This window comes from Homalodisca vitripennis, chromosome X, assembly GCF_021130785.1.
Source record: "Homalodisca vitripennis isolate AUS2020 chromosome X, UT_GWSS_2.1, whole genome shotgun sequence".
Lineage (NCBI taxonomy): Eukaryota > Metazoa > Arthropoda > Insecta > Hemiptera > Cicadellidae > Homalodisca > Homalodisca vitripennis.
This window is the reverse complement of record NC_060215.1, coordinates 10,035,919-10,050,178: the sequence shown is the minus strand read 5'-3', so window position 1 is coordinate 10,050,178 and position 14,260 is coordinate 10,035,919. Positions and strand designations below refer to the sequence as shown.

Sequence of the window (14,260 nt, the reverse complement as noted above, 5' to 3'; positions counted from 1 at the left end):
TTATTCAATATGGTGACCAACTTTAGAAGTTCTTATAGAACACCATATATTTTTATATAGTTTTAGAAATAAACAAGTATTTTAAATCGTTTTTATCCTTGGAAATATTCTTTTAATGTTACTCGTTTAAGAGCTATAATCTATTAAAGTTTTGAAAAATGACATGTTTAAAAACCGCTATATGGGTAATCACAAACGAAATAAAAAAGCAAATGACGTTATTGTCAAGGTGACTATTTGTATCATGTGTATGTTCAGTAATAAAACCTTGGTGGGATTGATAAATTGCCAAGATTAGTACAAAAATTAATATTACAGAAATAATTAGTACCTCAGGCAACGTTAGAGGTCAGATTTGTGACATTGTTTCCTCCTAACAGAGTCCTTTAATTTGATGTACTACTTGACTTATTCTCTCGATTAACACTTCTTCTGACTCCTTGAGGCCCGTCCCCTGGTATGATAAAAAATAAATTATTTGCTTGAAAAAGAAGATATTCATGTATAGAATTAATGTGTAAAGTTTTAATGCTTTATGTGTAACGGTTCAATCCATATAAAGTCATCCCTACACAACCTAACTTTGTTGTTCCATCAGAACAATTCTCAAAGACAACATGGAACATAATACACAAATTAAAGAATAAACCTTTCCCTAAACCCATTCAGCCGAACATGCAAGGATGCCTAGGTGCACATGTGTGTAGGTTGCCTATGATAGAACACGATTAAAAACAGATATTTTGACTTTTACTTTGCAATTTCACTGCAATTAATATAGTCTATTTGTTGTAATGTGAAATGTGAGTAAAAGTTTTGTGTTAAAAGTCATCAGTCATCATGTCATCAATTAAGAATTAAAATTGCTCAAACGGAGATCTTCAAACAAGTAAACACAGGAAGTAACATTCTGGGTATGGCTGTACTTCAGTGAGTAGGAGCTCAATTAAAATTAATATGCCCATTGAATGTACAGATACAAATGGTAATAGTCATAGTGGTATTAAATGAGTATTTTTATATGCAATAATATAACCGTCGTTGTAATTTTTCAGAACAAAGAGCCTGTTATTATAGTGTTTTGGATTCTAGTTTTTATTTTTACTAAAAAATATTTTGTTCCGGGTATAAAAGCCATAGTTATTTACTGCAGCAGTTAATAAACTTACAATATAATTTCTACAAGACAATCCTTTAATTTTTTTCATCAATCATTAAGGTTGTCAAGATTTAAATTTTTCCTCTTTCTTTAACATTTTAATTTAAAACAGAAAAATAGAAATCATCATCAGCTCTCTGTGATGATACATGTTAAACATCTCCTGATATTAGTTACCTTGTCATCGTTGGTATATATTTTAGTAGTGGAATAAAAAAGGTTTTTTGTTAGCTATTGATACTAAATTTTCATTTGCGTTATCGCTTTGATTAGGTATGTTTTTCTCTCAATTTTGTACAATTTTAAAGAGATTATAAATTATTATTTCCTGCAATAATGATAAAAAGTCAAGTAGTCTTTAAAACTAGAACATAAATATTCCTAAGAAATATTCCTTGTTTGTTATATTATGGCTGAAATATTCTAATACTTTTTAATTTAAATAATGTGGAAAAATATACCTATTCTTAAAACAAAATATTAGTTAAACTTGATGCCAAAACATCTCCTAATATTACTGAACCTTTCAAAAATAATTTGATGATTGTATGTGTATTAGAGTAGCTTGCCATCTGTATGACAGAAACACTGTCACTTTCCAGATTGTGATGGCAAGCATCATGTGTTCATACAATGCTGGGGACTGGACAGAGTTGGCACAGATGGCAGAGTTGTCAGGAGCTGATGCCTTGGAGTTGAACCTCTCCTGTCCTCACGGCATGGGGGAGTCGGGCATGGGCCTAGCCTGTGGCCAGGTCAGTAACCTACCTCATCTGTAGTTAACATTCTATAATTATCAGAAGGACCCAGGAAGAAGCAACACATTGTGTGTGGCACGTTGTATGCACAGATCTGATCTTGGTATTCTCAACTTGGCAAGTAACCTTGTGCAAAGCTTATAAAGCAAGTTACATTGCATTGGAGTTTTAAATTATTATACCATGATACTAGCAATGAGGAATAACAGGTAATATGAGTATAGGTCGTCCAGAAAGTGAAGAGAGTTTTGATGCATCTCACAGAGTCGTCACTTACATTACTGCTGCTGTCGGTGAAGTAAACATTATCCTACTTCAATAAATATTTTCAATATAACCCCACAGCAATCTAATATACACATTGTATTCGTTTTGGAGCGTTACAATGTGCTATGAAATTAAAAATCCCACAATGTGTGGGTTAAAAATATTAAAATGTTCTAGCAGACAACTGGTGTTAATAGTAATGTGATTTAGGTTTCTATTTTTTTTTTAATTATGAAACAAATCATGATGAAGAACACTTGCGCTGACCTGTTTTTGGTGTTTGTGGAACCTAGTCATGATTAGATTATTTATCACAACTGCAAATTTTGTTGAACTTTATACACCTCCAATAAGGAATCACATTTAGTACCTTATGGTTTGGTGGCATTATTGATCAGCCTGTTGGTTGTACAGCAAACCTTCATCTGGTGACGTCTTTTTGTTGACAAGTGTATTAAAGTTTGAATATTTCAAAATTGAATCAGGTGCCTATAGTATTAACAATACTAATGTATATTGCACACTAGGGGTAAAAACGCTGTAGCCTACATTTTACTTTGTGTAATTTTTTCTCCTTATAACTTTTTACAACTATATTGCATATAATTATAACTTGTAAATTAATAGACAGTAGGGAGAGACAGTGAGAACAAATTTTCATTTGGATTACTCTGGGTGGCTGCTGGGTAAAGTCGCCAGCAGTAGCGTAGCCAGAAATTTCGTTCGGGGGGGGGGTCCGAAACCGGGGATTCGGAGGACGTTTTGTGTGTTATTTGCCAATGAGTTCACTGGTAAAAGGTAAAAATATGGAGCTTTAGTAACTATGCCTTATAGAAAGTGGAAAGATGTAATAGGCAAATTCAACTCTCACAGCAACTCTAGTACCACAAATTTTCTTTTATAGCTACAAAAACTTTACGAAGTTCGATTCTGGCCGAGTAGAAGGCACCAATGTTATGTTGCATTCACTGGATAAGAAAGAAGAACAAAATAGAGCTTCACTCAAGTGTATAATTGACACAACTATATTCTGTGGAGAAAATAAAATACCCCTTCGGGGACATTGGGCCACTGACGGCCGAAAACCCTTTAGAAAAGGTGGGCAATTTTCTAGCGTTGCTCGGGTACAGATCAAACTAACGGTCGGAAAATGCACCGGACAAACTCTACTGATTAGAAATTCGGCTGCTTTGGATTTCACTGATAGAGTTATTTATGAATGAGTTATAATGACGATTTTTTTGTATCATTACACTGTAGACGAGTACATAATTATCGGAAAAAAATCACTTTCGGTCGGAAATAAAATACACATTAAAAACCCTAATGATTAGAACTTTAACTACTTCGGACTTCAGTTATTGAGGTAAACGCGGTATTTTTGATTGAGTTATGGCGACGACTTTTTGTTATCATTAAACTGTACTCGACTAACTATATATATAAGAAAAAAATCACTTCCGGTCGGTAAATACCGAAGAAAAGCTCTCTTCAGATTCAAGTTTTGACGATTTAGGATTTCACTGGTTGAGTGGTTGAGGTAAAAGTAGTACTTAGAATTATGTTAGGACATTGATTGTAGGTATTAATTCAACGCCGACTAATAAATATATAATTATCAAGAAAGAAAATCAAAAATAATCACTTCCGATCGGAATATACTAAGGAAAATGAAATAATGCCTCTGTCAGTGAAATCCAAAGTAGTCGGAACTTCTTATCAGTAGAGTTTTTCCGGTGTGTATTGTCCGACCGGAAGTGATTTTTTCAAATTTTCTTCGATAATTATGTAGTTATTAGTCGGAGTTCAATTTATACCCAAAATCAATGTTCTAACATAATTCTAAGTGCCAGTTTTATCTCAACGACTCAACCAGTGAAATCCAAAATCGTCAAAACTTGAATCTGTAGAGAGCTTTTCCTTGTTATTTTCCGTCCGGAAGTGATTTTATTGTTTTGTTTCTCGATAATTATATATGTATTAGTCGGCGTTGAATTAATACCTAAAATCAATGTCCTAACATAATTCTAAGTACCACTTTTACCTCAACCAGTGAAATCCAAAATCATCAAAACTTGAATCTGTGGAGAGCTTTTCTTCGGTATTTACCGACCGGAAGTGATTTTTTCTCAATAATTATATAGGTACAGTGTACAGTTTAATGATAACAAAAATCGTCGTCCTAACTCAACCGAAAACACCACGTTTACCTCAATCACTGAAGTCCAAATTAGTTGAAGTTCTAATCATTAGAGTTTTTCATGTGTATTTTATTTCCGACCGAAAGTGAATTTTTTTCCGATAATTATGTACTCGTCTACAGTGTAATGATACAAAAAATCGTCATTATAACTCATTCATAAATACCTCTATCAGTGAAATCCAAAGCAGCCGAACTTCTAATCAGTAGTTTTTCAAGTGTATTTTCCGACCAAAAGTGATTTTTTTTTTTCGATAATTATATACACGTCTACAGTTTAATGACACCTTAAATCAACATCGTAACTTAATTCTAAGCAGTCATTTTATGTCCCCAAGACGAATTTGAACGAAGTGGTCGCTAATTTAAACTGTTCGCCATTTTACGGTTCAGGTTACTTTGCCACGTCCCGCGACCGCGCCCTATAGAAATACCGTGATTATACTACACTATCCGAAAAGCCGAGCCCAAAAGTATCGTTTGATACTTTATGATTTAAACGAAAGGACAATTATATTTTTAACAACGGTCACTTTCATCAATTAAATCAATCAATTTAATGTTTGTAGACAAGATTAATGATAGCTCTCCTTTTTTCTCCTGCTCCATGCTTCATTTTTTAATGTCTTAAAATTTCGGGGGGGGGGGTCCGGACCCCCTGGACCCCCCCCTTCTCTACGCCACTGGTCGCCAGAACAGGGAAAGTATTTGTCGAGGGAGAATGGTCAGGAGAGCTCTTGGTTGAGTATAGCATTCCTCAAGGCTCTGTTCTCAGACCAATTTTGTTTCTAGTAGCTATCAGTGACTTACCTTTCTCACTCAAATCCAAAGCAATATTATTTGCAGACGACACAACAATTTTAAATAGTAGTAATGACCTGAATAAATAAAAAAAAATTTCAATTGTGTCCATTTAAGAAGGATCATTGTGGTTTCATCCGAATGGATTTTTATTGAATGAAAATAAGACACAGCACATAATATTTAGTTATGGAGTGTTTATCTCTTAAAACGTCCCACTTGTTGTGTGCACACTGATTATCTCAGAACGGCCTATTTTGCTTTCTTGCTACTCAGATATTGCCTAATTGTATGAGGAAGCTGTAGCAGGATAGTAGAAATTTTTATTCTACAAAAGAAAATCATTAGAATTGTAGCACATTATAAACCATTTTTATTGCCAAGAAAATTTAAACCATATTTAACTTATATATTTTATGTTATACTCTACATTCTTAAACATTCTAAACCTCTAAAGGCGTATAATGCCAGACGTAAGTATAACACTAGAAATGGAGAAAATGTATACATAGATTTTATAGACTAAATAAAACTATTAATAATCACACAGTGGTAGTTAATCAGATTTACAACTTTTTAAGAAGATTTATTTCTAAATATAGTTACACTGAATTTAAACAATAAATTTATTCCTGGCTCTTAGTCAGTCCATTTTATTCTTCAAAATAATTTTTGACTATGGAACTGTTAGTTTCTAGATATAACCTATTAATTTTAATGATTATACCTATAGATTTTAAATGTTAATATCATATGTTTTATTAATACAGACTATATTTTTAAATGTACGATTTTTACAGGACCCAGTGCTGGTAAAGAACATTTCCTTGTGGGTACGAGCAGCTGTTAAAATACCATTTTTTGTTAAGCTAACTCCAAATATAACAGATATTGTGGCCTTAGCTAAAGCAGCTAAAGAAGGTAAATTCAAAAGGTTATAAAACATTTAGTATTAGAATAGAATATTACTATTAATTCATCTTTATTGAAAACATTATCTAAAATTAAAGTTAATTAGGGCAATCTAACCTCAGGGCACGGAGGGTATGACTCAAGAGTTGACATTAAGGACATATATTCGTATGACGGAGTACACTAAAGTGTCAAGAGTAACGTTGCATTGGGTGGAGCTTATATAAAACATATTTCTTTTAAGTGTATGCACAAAGTGTTTCCAGTTCAGCAGTTTGGGTAGATCCAGTTGTCTCTTGAGAACATTGAGTCAGTACATAATAAATCTAAAAATAATGTTGCTTATGTTTTTTTTTTTTTTAATTCGTTTAGACTGGCCTGTTTCATACATGTAATGGTTTGGGTTTTCAGTTGTTTAATTTTATTCATCTTCCAAGTTGTTTCAATGCAGATCATCTGGTGAGAATCCTGCTCAATATTCCATGAATACATGTAAACAAAAACATACATCATACGTTGGTTTGTTTAATTGAAAACTGGTGTTCTTCTTTAGTTGTGTTCTTGTTGTTTTTTTTTTTTTTTTTTGTTCTTTGTCATAGTGGAAAATATGAGGTATATACAGGGGTGCTGAAAAGTCTCAAAACGGTCTAATATCTTCTGTACTCGTAAACTTACAAACATAAAACTTTGTACAGTCACATAGCGAATCAAATTGAATTTTTTGATGCAACCGGTAGCTCTTCACCACCTCAGGGGAATGGCTCGTAAGGAGTCATTGGAATCTTTTTATTACGTCATTTGGTTGAGACGTAAGACAGCTTTTAAACCAAGTTTTCCCAGGTAAATGGATCGACAGAAGAGGCGCGGTAGGTTGGCTGGCATGATCTCTGGATTTATCCCCTCTTGATTACTTTTTGAGGGCTATTTGAATGATTAAGTTAACCAAACCAAACCACAAGTTTTGCTACAGCTGAGACACCATAGTGTAGAAGAGGCTGTTTAGGATTTACCTTTTGACGTCTAATTTGCGGCATGATGTTCTACTAATTAAGAACTTTAAAATGGTATGCACATCAACCTATACTTAAATTTAAGATTTTCCACTGACTCCATACGGGCTATCTCCCTTAGATAGTGAAGAGCTACTGATTGCATCAAAAATTTTAATTTTATGCCCTATGTGACTGTACAAAGTTTTATGTTCGTAGGTTTACAAGTACAGAAGATATTAGAACATTTTAGGACTTTTCAGCACCCCTGTATTTTAGGAAATATATTTTAGAATTATCTTCTCATACCAAACCTTAAAAAATCATTTTTAAATCAAGCTTTACAGTATTCCTAATAATTTATTAATATTTCTAATTGTCAGTTGTTGATCTCCAATGACTTGCATGAATTATTTAAAATTCTCCTGAAGTTGACATCAGGGTCCAGAATTAGGTTTTACAGCGGATATGTTTTGATCAACTCTTCACAAAATCTTCAGACAGATATTAGAAAATAGATAGATGTATCGAATATAGAATTATTTAAATTTAAAAATCAGTAATATAATACAATTTGCCAAAAATAAACGAATATTTTATTAGTGGTAAATGCATGCTGGGCAGTGTTATTGTCAAATTACAGGCACATTTTTGTGCATACAGCTGAATTAATACCCAGAAGACAATAAGTTCACCTCTACCCAAATCATATTCGATTTGAGATAAGTTGATTAATTGGTTGCATGTTCAGCTTTATTCACAATATCTTTGCACTACTACTTGCCCAAATCTGACTTTAATGTAGGAACAAGAAGATAAATTGGCCATACTAATGATAAGTGATTTATTGCCTTTTACTCTTTACAGATACTATATAGGACTTGTTATTGCAATCGCTCTAATTCAACCTTTCGACCAAATATTTGTTACTCTTTCATAATTTTGGTTCGAGTTTATGTTAATTTATCTAATTATTTTTATGACCTGAAGTGTAAAGTATAGCTAACTGAAACCCTTACACTCACGACCTCCCAAAACTGATTGATGCCTTGTCCAGGGAGAGCTAGTGGTGTCTCCGCCATCAACACGGTGCAAGGTCTCATGAGTGTGGACTGTGAGGGAGTCCCGTACCCTGCAATAGGGCAGGAGAAGCTCACCACCTACGGAGGAGTCTCTGGGAACGCAGTGAGGCCCATTGCGCTGAAAGCAGTTTCCGCCATCGCCCGGGCACTCCCTGGATTCCCTATCATGGGTATCGGTGGCATAGACTCGGCAGATACGGCACTGCAGTTTCTCGAATGTGGGGCTACAGTTCTGCAAGTATGATAGTAACTAGACACTTGTTTTAATAGTACATTTTAACTTACTTTTAACAAAATTCCATTATTTAACCAACAGATTATAGAATGTATCTTGTTACAAGTGTGTCTACATTATACTAATCTTTTATCAAAAGAGCACTAGAATCCAGCAGACCAAAACTGATAGTGACAAAATCGTGGTGACATTATTATATGTTCAGATATCTATATAGATAGATGTAAATAATTTAGCTATGCGAAGTAAATCTTTGTATAATTTTCTTACTCACTCACTAGTAGAACACAACTGTAGACAGTCTGCAAGACCACACAGTTAGACAAATGTTGTATTACTATATTTGGTAACCTATAAACTACTTAACAGATAGGAAGTGCAGTGCAAAATCAAGACTTCACACTGATCGAAGACTACGAAGTCGGATTGAAAACTTTGCTGTACTTAAAGAGCATAGACAGTTTGAGAGGGTGGTCCGGCCAGTCTCCTCCTACACCGACCCACCAGAAAGGGAAGCCTTTGGCAACTATCCGAGATGAAAATGGAAAGGTAGGACAAATTTAAGTTTTGACTCTCATCTTCAATTCTCGTTATCCAACTGTCAATATAACTCAGATGTAATATCAAAACCATGGTGGCACGAACTTTTTACATGATTTCAAAGCCAACCACAGTCACCTATTTTACTTTTATAATTTTAAAATCTCGAATTGCCTGCAAGCTCCATCTTAACTGAGACAAAGCTATTGATATCTATAACAGATATTATTTACACCTAGTCACTCTAGTAAATAGTTTCAACGAGTTTACAGCAGCATATTAATATGGTTCTGATTTAACCACTAGTAATTCCACACCTTCATTTTTGTAACTATGTGGTAAATGGTATGATAGTACTAGATGAATCTAAACTACTAAACATGTTACATTTACAAGCAGAGGAGGTGATAGTACCATATCACAGTATGCAGCACAGCACAGCTTTGTGCATGTAGACGTCTATGTAAACTTTCTTCATCCAATATCTATATATCACTGCAAATTAGTGTAGTATTCATGTATATGTAAGTTTGTTTGTGTTTAATTACAGAATATATGTATATATTATTTATGCTCATATTTGTCCTTAAATCTTAATAACTTGAACAATTTTATTTCAATAGTTTAGACAGAACTCAAATTCAAATAATGTAAATTTTTGTTCAATAAACGTTAAATCATGATATATAACAACAGTAAAATTCATGTTCCAACAGTTTAGGTTCTAATTTTATTTAAAAATATATAAGTAGTGTTATCCTAATTACAACAATAAAATTTAGTATACTTTAGAAAATCTAGAAAATGATTAAAACACTTCCCTTGGAAAGCTAAATTCCCCTCTCCGTTTCCCATACTGGGGAGAACCTGCAATGCTGTTCAGTTCCTACAATGCCTATTTTTTCATTAATGAAGTAAAATCTATTTTTAAAGGGACTCTAGATTTGGACATCCACAAAGATCAGGTTCCAGTCTAAGGTCTGGGAAAGACAGTTATGACGCTTTTGTGCAATAGTTGTGAATGAGCAAATGTAGAATAGTTTCGTGTGCAGCTCACACTCCCCATGTTGCCATAGCTCAGATCCACAGCCTAATGCAAACATCTCCGTATTTTAAGATAACAAAATGATTAGTTAATTATCTTACTTGTGGAAGAAATCCATGGTAGACAAATACCTTGAAAAGCCTATTGTAATGACTGGATCTTGTTTCCATACCCATATACCCAGTCTCATACCCAGTTGTGACAGTTTCAGTCTTATAACATAATTTGCTATGCCCAGACGTTTGTGCCTAACTTAACTCAGTGATACTTTTTTATCCTCTATGAACAGTCTTGAGAGTGAGAACTTTGCTGCGACTCTACACATCCGCAGTTTACCTTCTCTGCCATTTCACAAACAATTGGTAATTTCATTCTAGGAGAACATTCACTCTGATAATATGTTTGTTGTTGTATAATGTTTGTTTGGTGCCTAAACGAAAATCATTTTCTGGTGATGTAAGTTCTTTTTTTATCCCTTATACCACTTATGAAAGCGAGTCAACTCAGATATTCATCTCTGAAAGCTTCTTGTAACATCTGAAAAGTTCCTGCAAAAATGCTCAAGCAACTTGACACAAACACTCCTTGTTTACATTTATCATAAAAGAACAAAATATATGAATAACATGTTTTACTAAAACAACTAGTACATTAAACCTAGGGTGGCTAGAAACAGTTGATGGACAATAATAATAATAATAATAGTGGTATTTATCCAGGTGTTACCTCATTTTGGAAAGTTTAAGAAGAAGAGAGAGGAGCTGTTGCTGGCAGCCAAGCTACAGGATCCCCTGAGTGGACAAGAACCTGAGAGGCAGAGTCCTGACCACTGGAACCTACCAGAGCGACCGGTGCCCTCAGTGCGAGATGTGGTCGGGTCAGCACTGCCCAGAATCGGGGACTACAAAGGACTTGATAAAGAACAACAGGTTGTAGCTGTTATCAATGATGTGAGTATACACTTTAAAGGGCTCAGAATATCAATGTGCAGCTTCTGGAGAGCTCAGTGTGAGATGTGGTTAGGCTGGTAATGCCTAAGCTTGATTCTATAAGAGTGTTAATAATTAAGCATTGTATAGTTAAAATTAAATAAACAATTTAAATATACTATCTGCGGTTAACTATTTAACTTTTTCAATATAATGACAACAGTGCGAAAGTGGGTGAGAGCTTTCAAAGATGGACAGGAAAATGTCTATGATGAACTGCAATCTGGCCGGCTATCAATAGTCATGGAAGATTTGGTTAATGTTTTTAATGAAAAGATTTGTGAAGATCAGTAATTTAGCATTTCATCATTAGAATTGGAATTTCCTGCCGTAAGTAAAACGACATTGTCTCTGAACATTTGAAATTTCGGAAATTGTGATCATGTTGGGTTCCCAAGCTGAAGTGTATTAGTGGTTGGGAGATATATTCACATCACTGAAAAAGAAATAATGGGTTGTGCTCTTGAGTTTTTGGTTCGATATCATAGTGAAGGTAATACACTTTTAGAGATCACTGACACAGGTGACGAGACATGGGTTTCTCACATAATCCCAGAAACGAAAAGCCAGTCAATGGAATGGTGTTACAGACCTCGCAAGTTAAAGCCAAGGCCAAAAACACAATCTTAACACAAGAGTTTATGGAGGACTGTGTTTTGGGATAGAGATGGAATACTGTTAGTCGATTTTATGGAATGAGGAAGAACAATAATTGCAGCCGCTCATTGCGATACTCTGACTAAACTTCGAAGTACAATACAGAATAAGCGACGTGGCCTAGCAACATCTGGAGTTCTTGTTGCATGAAAACATCAGACCCCATCTCATCAGATCATTTAGTTGGAAACAGATTGACCACCCACCGTACAGCCCAGAATTGGCGGCAAGCCACTTTTACTTGTTTCACTACCTAAAGGAGTATCTTAGCGATAAGCGCTTCAACACTGATGAAGAGTTGAAAGATTCAAGATCTTTATTTGTTGTTAAACATGATTTACATGCAATAAACATCGTCAGTAATATGAATGGCTTAAAAAATATTTAAACTAAGAACTTCTTATTTCAGTTTCCTTAAGCTTCTTTCAATTTCTTAATTTTTAATAATTAATTAACAAATTTAAATAGAGTAACAAGAAACTAACAACAAGAATTAACAGAAAATATTAACAAGATTAACAGTGAATAACAAAACACTAACAAAAAGCCTATAACTAGTGAATTAAAATAATCGAGATAAAATTGGTAAAATTAGTCAACAATTTAAAATAAACTACAACAAATCAACAGTAATGAATGTATTATCCTAATTTAAAATCTCATATCACTAGTATCACTTGCCAAATATTGTTCTATAGAATAAAAAGCTTTCTCTTTAAACCAGGTCCTCAGTACATTTTTAAATTTCACCATGCTGACTGACCAAGCTATTCTTGGTAGTTTATTAAACAATTCTATTTCAATAAATATATGACTTTTCTTTGTTTTCTCTAATCTAACACTTAAAACATCTAACTTTCCATTATATCGAGTTGGGTAACTATGTACATCCTGTCTTAGCTGATATTTACTTAGGTTTGCCTTAACTCTTAACAAACAATCATAAATAAATAGACAAGGCAGAGTCATTATATGTAATTCTTTAAAAACTGGGTAGCAAGACTCTCTTTCTGGTATACCCTTAACTACTCTTAGTGCCTTTTTTTGCCATAAAAACACTTGCTTGGCTGCACTACTATTACCCCATAACACCACTCCATACAGTAGATGAGGATGAAAGAATGCATAGTAAGCTGTCAACAGCATCTCTGAACTTACACAGCTTTTTAATTTACGTAATAAATAAATTACTCTAGCTAATTTTTTACAAATAGTTTGAATATGAAAGTCCCAGCTTAGCCTACTATCTAAATATATACCTAACTGCTTAACAGGTTTAAAATTATTGCTTACATTAAAATCTAAGGAGAAACATATGTGTTCAGTTTTGTCATTATTTACTACAAGAGAGTTGACTTTGAACCATTCTTATGCTCTTTCTAATGCTCTGCTCTGATCCAACATAAGAAGGTCTAGCTGTTTGTTCCTGCTCAGTAGTGTTGCATCATCTGCATATAGAACTGAATTGCAAGGCATGCTATTTGCAAAGTCATTTATTTATAATTTTATTTATAATTTTATATTTACAGTCAGTGAATTGACATTATACAGTGTATTAAAATGTTTGCTTCAAATATAAAGACCAAACTGGGATATACAGTTTGAAATTTAATAAACCACTTTAAGATTTAAATTAATATATATGCCATTTACTATTATAGGAGGTGAAAGCACATGTTATTTTTAGTGGAAGTGTACCTGTGATTTTGATAGGTTTGAGTGAACTCACGGCTTCAAAAGTTATTGGAGCACTCAACACATGAACTGGGTCTGTTATTTATAAAGATTTGTTAGAGACTTACAGAAAATTTATCAACTGAATGTTAATATTGACAGGAGGTTGTACACTGCATTTGACTCCTGTAGTACAGTAACAGACAGTCATTCTCAATCAAGCAGAAGTTAACCTGAAAAACCAATTGCCACATCAAACCTGTAGTAACAGGTCAAGGTCAAGTCAGCTGTTGGCCACCTGACTTTATCTCTACTCTCTGTGTCTTCTGCTCTGACAGTGTCTGCTTTGTTTACATTGTTTTGTTTACATTTGAACTTTTCAGGCACATATTGACTTTCATTGGAAATTAATATACTGATTAAAACTAGACACACATTGCATGTTCTAAAGGCTGATTATTTGTAATTTGTGTACTTAATTAATTGGTTACCTGTTTATTATTTATGAATTAAGTCATTGTAAAATTGGTAATCAGTTGTGGAAATTGTTACAAATAATACTATGGCCAAATATCCTTGTGGAATATGCGAGAACAATGTAAGGTCAGCTGGAATTTTATGTACAGGATCTTGCCATAAATGGGTCCATTTTAAATGTGCTGAGCTAACTCTACCTGATATAAAGATTATGGAAAAGGAAGACTTGTTGGGACAGTGGACATGTTCAAGATGTAATTTGAACTCTACTGAAGGCAGAAATATACTATCTTCTGAAAATAGCCAAGAAAACTTTGAACAGTTAAATGGTTCCTCACTAGCCGAAGAGATAAATAAGTCAATTTTACAGGAGAATGAAGAATTAAAACAAGAACTCCATCAAGAAAAAAATAAAACTTCTATTTATGTACTAGAACTTGAAGACAAGTTAAAAGATTATGAAGAGAACATTGAA

At 33.8% G+C, this 14,260-nt stretch overlaps 1 protein-coding gene across 1 annotated transcript in view; it reads left to right on the top strand.

The window, feature by feature from the left end:
* The window catches only part of LOC124368671 (dihydropyrimidine dehydrogenase [NADP(+)]), a 139,391-nt gene that overhangs the window by 114,440 nt on the left and 10,691 nt on the right, over positions 1-14,260 (top strand). The window contains exons 13-17 of the mRNA XM_046825941.1: positions 1,762-1,914; positions 5,986-6,106; positions 8,144-8,406; positions 8,773-8,952; positions 10,708-10,938. Of these exons, the coding sequence (XP_046681897.1) occupies positions 1,762-1,914; positions 5,986-6,106; positions 8,144-8,406; positions 8,773-8,952; positions 10,708-10,938 (948 nt within the window). The remainder of the gene's footprint in view (positions 1-1,761; positions 1,915-5,985; positions 6,107-8,143; positions 8,407-8,772; positions 8,953-10,707; positions 10,939-14,260) is intronic.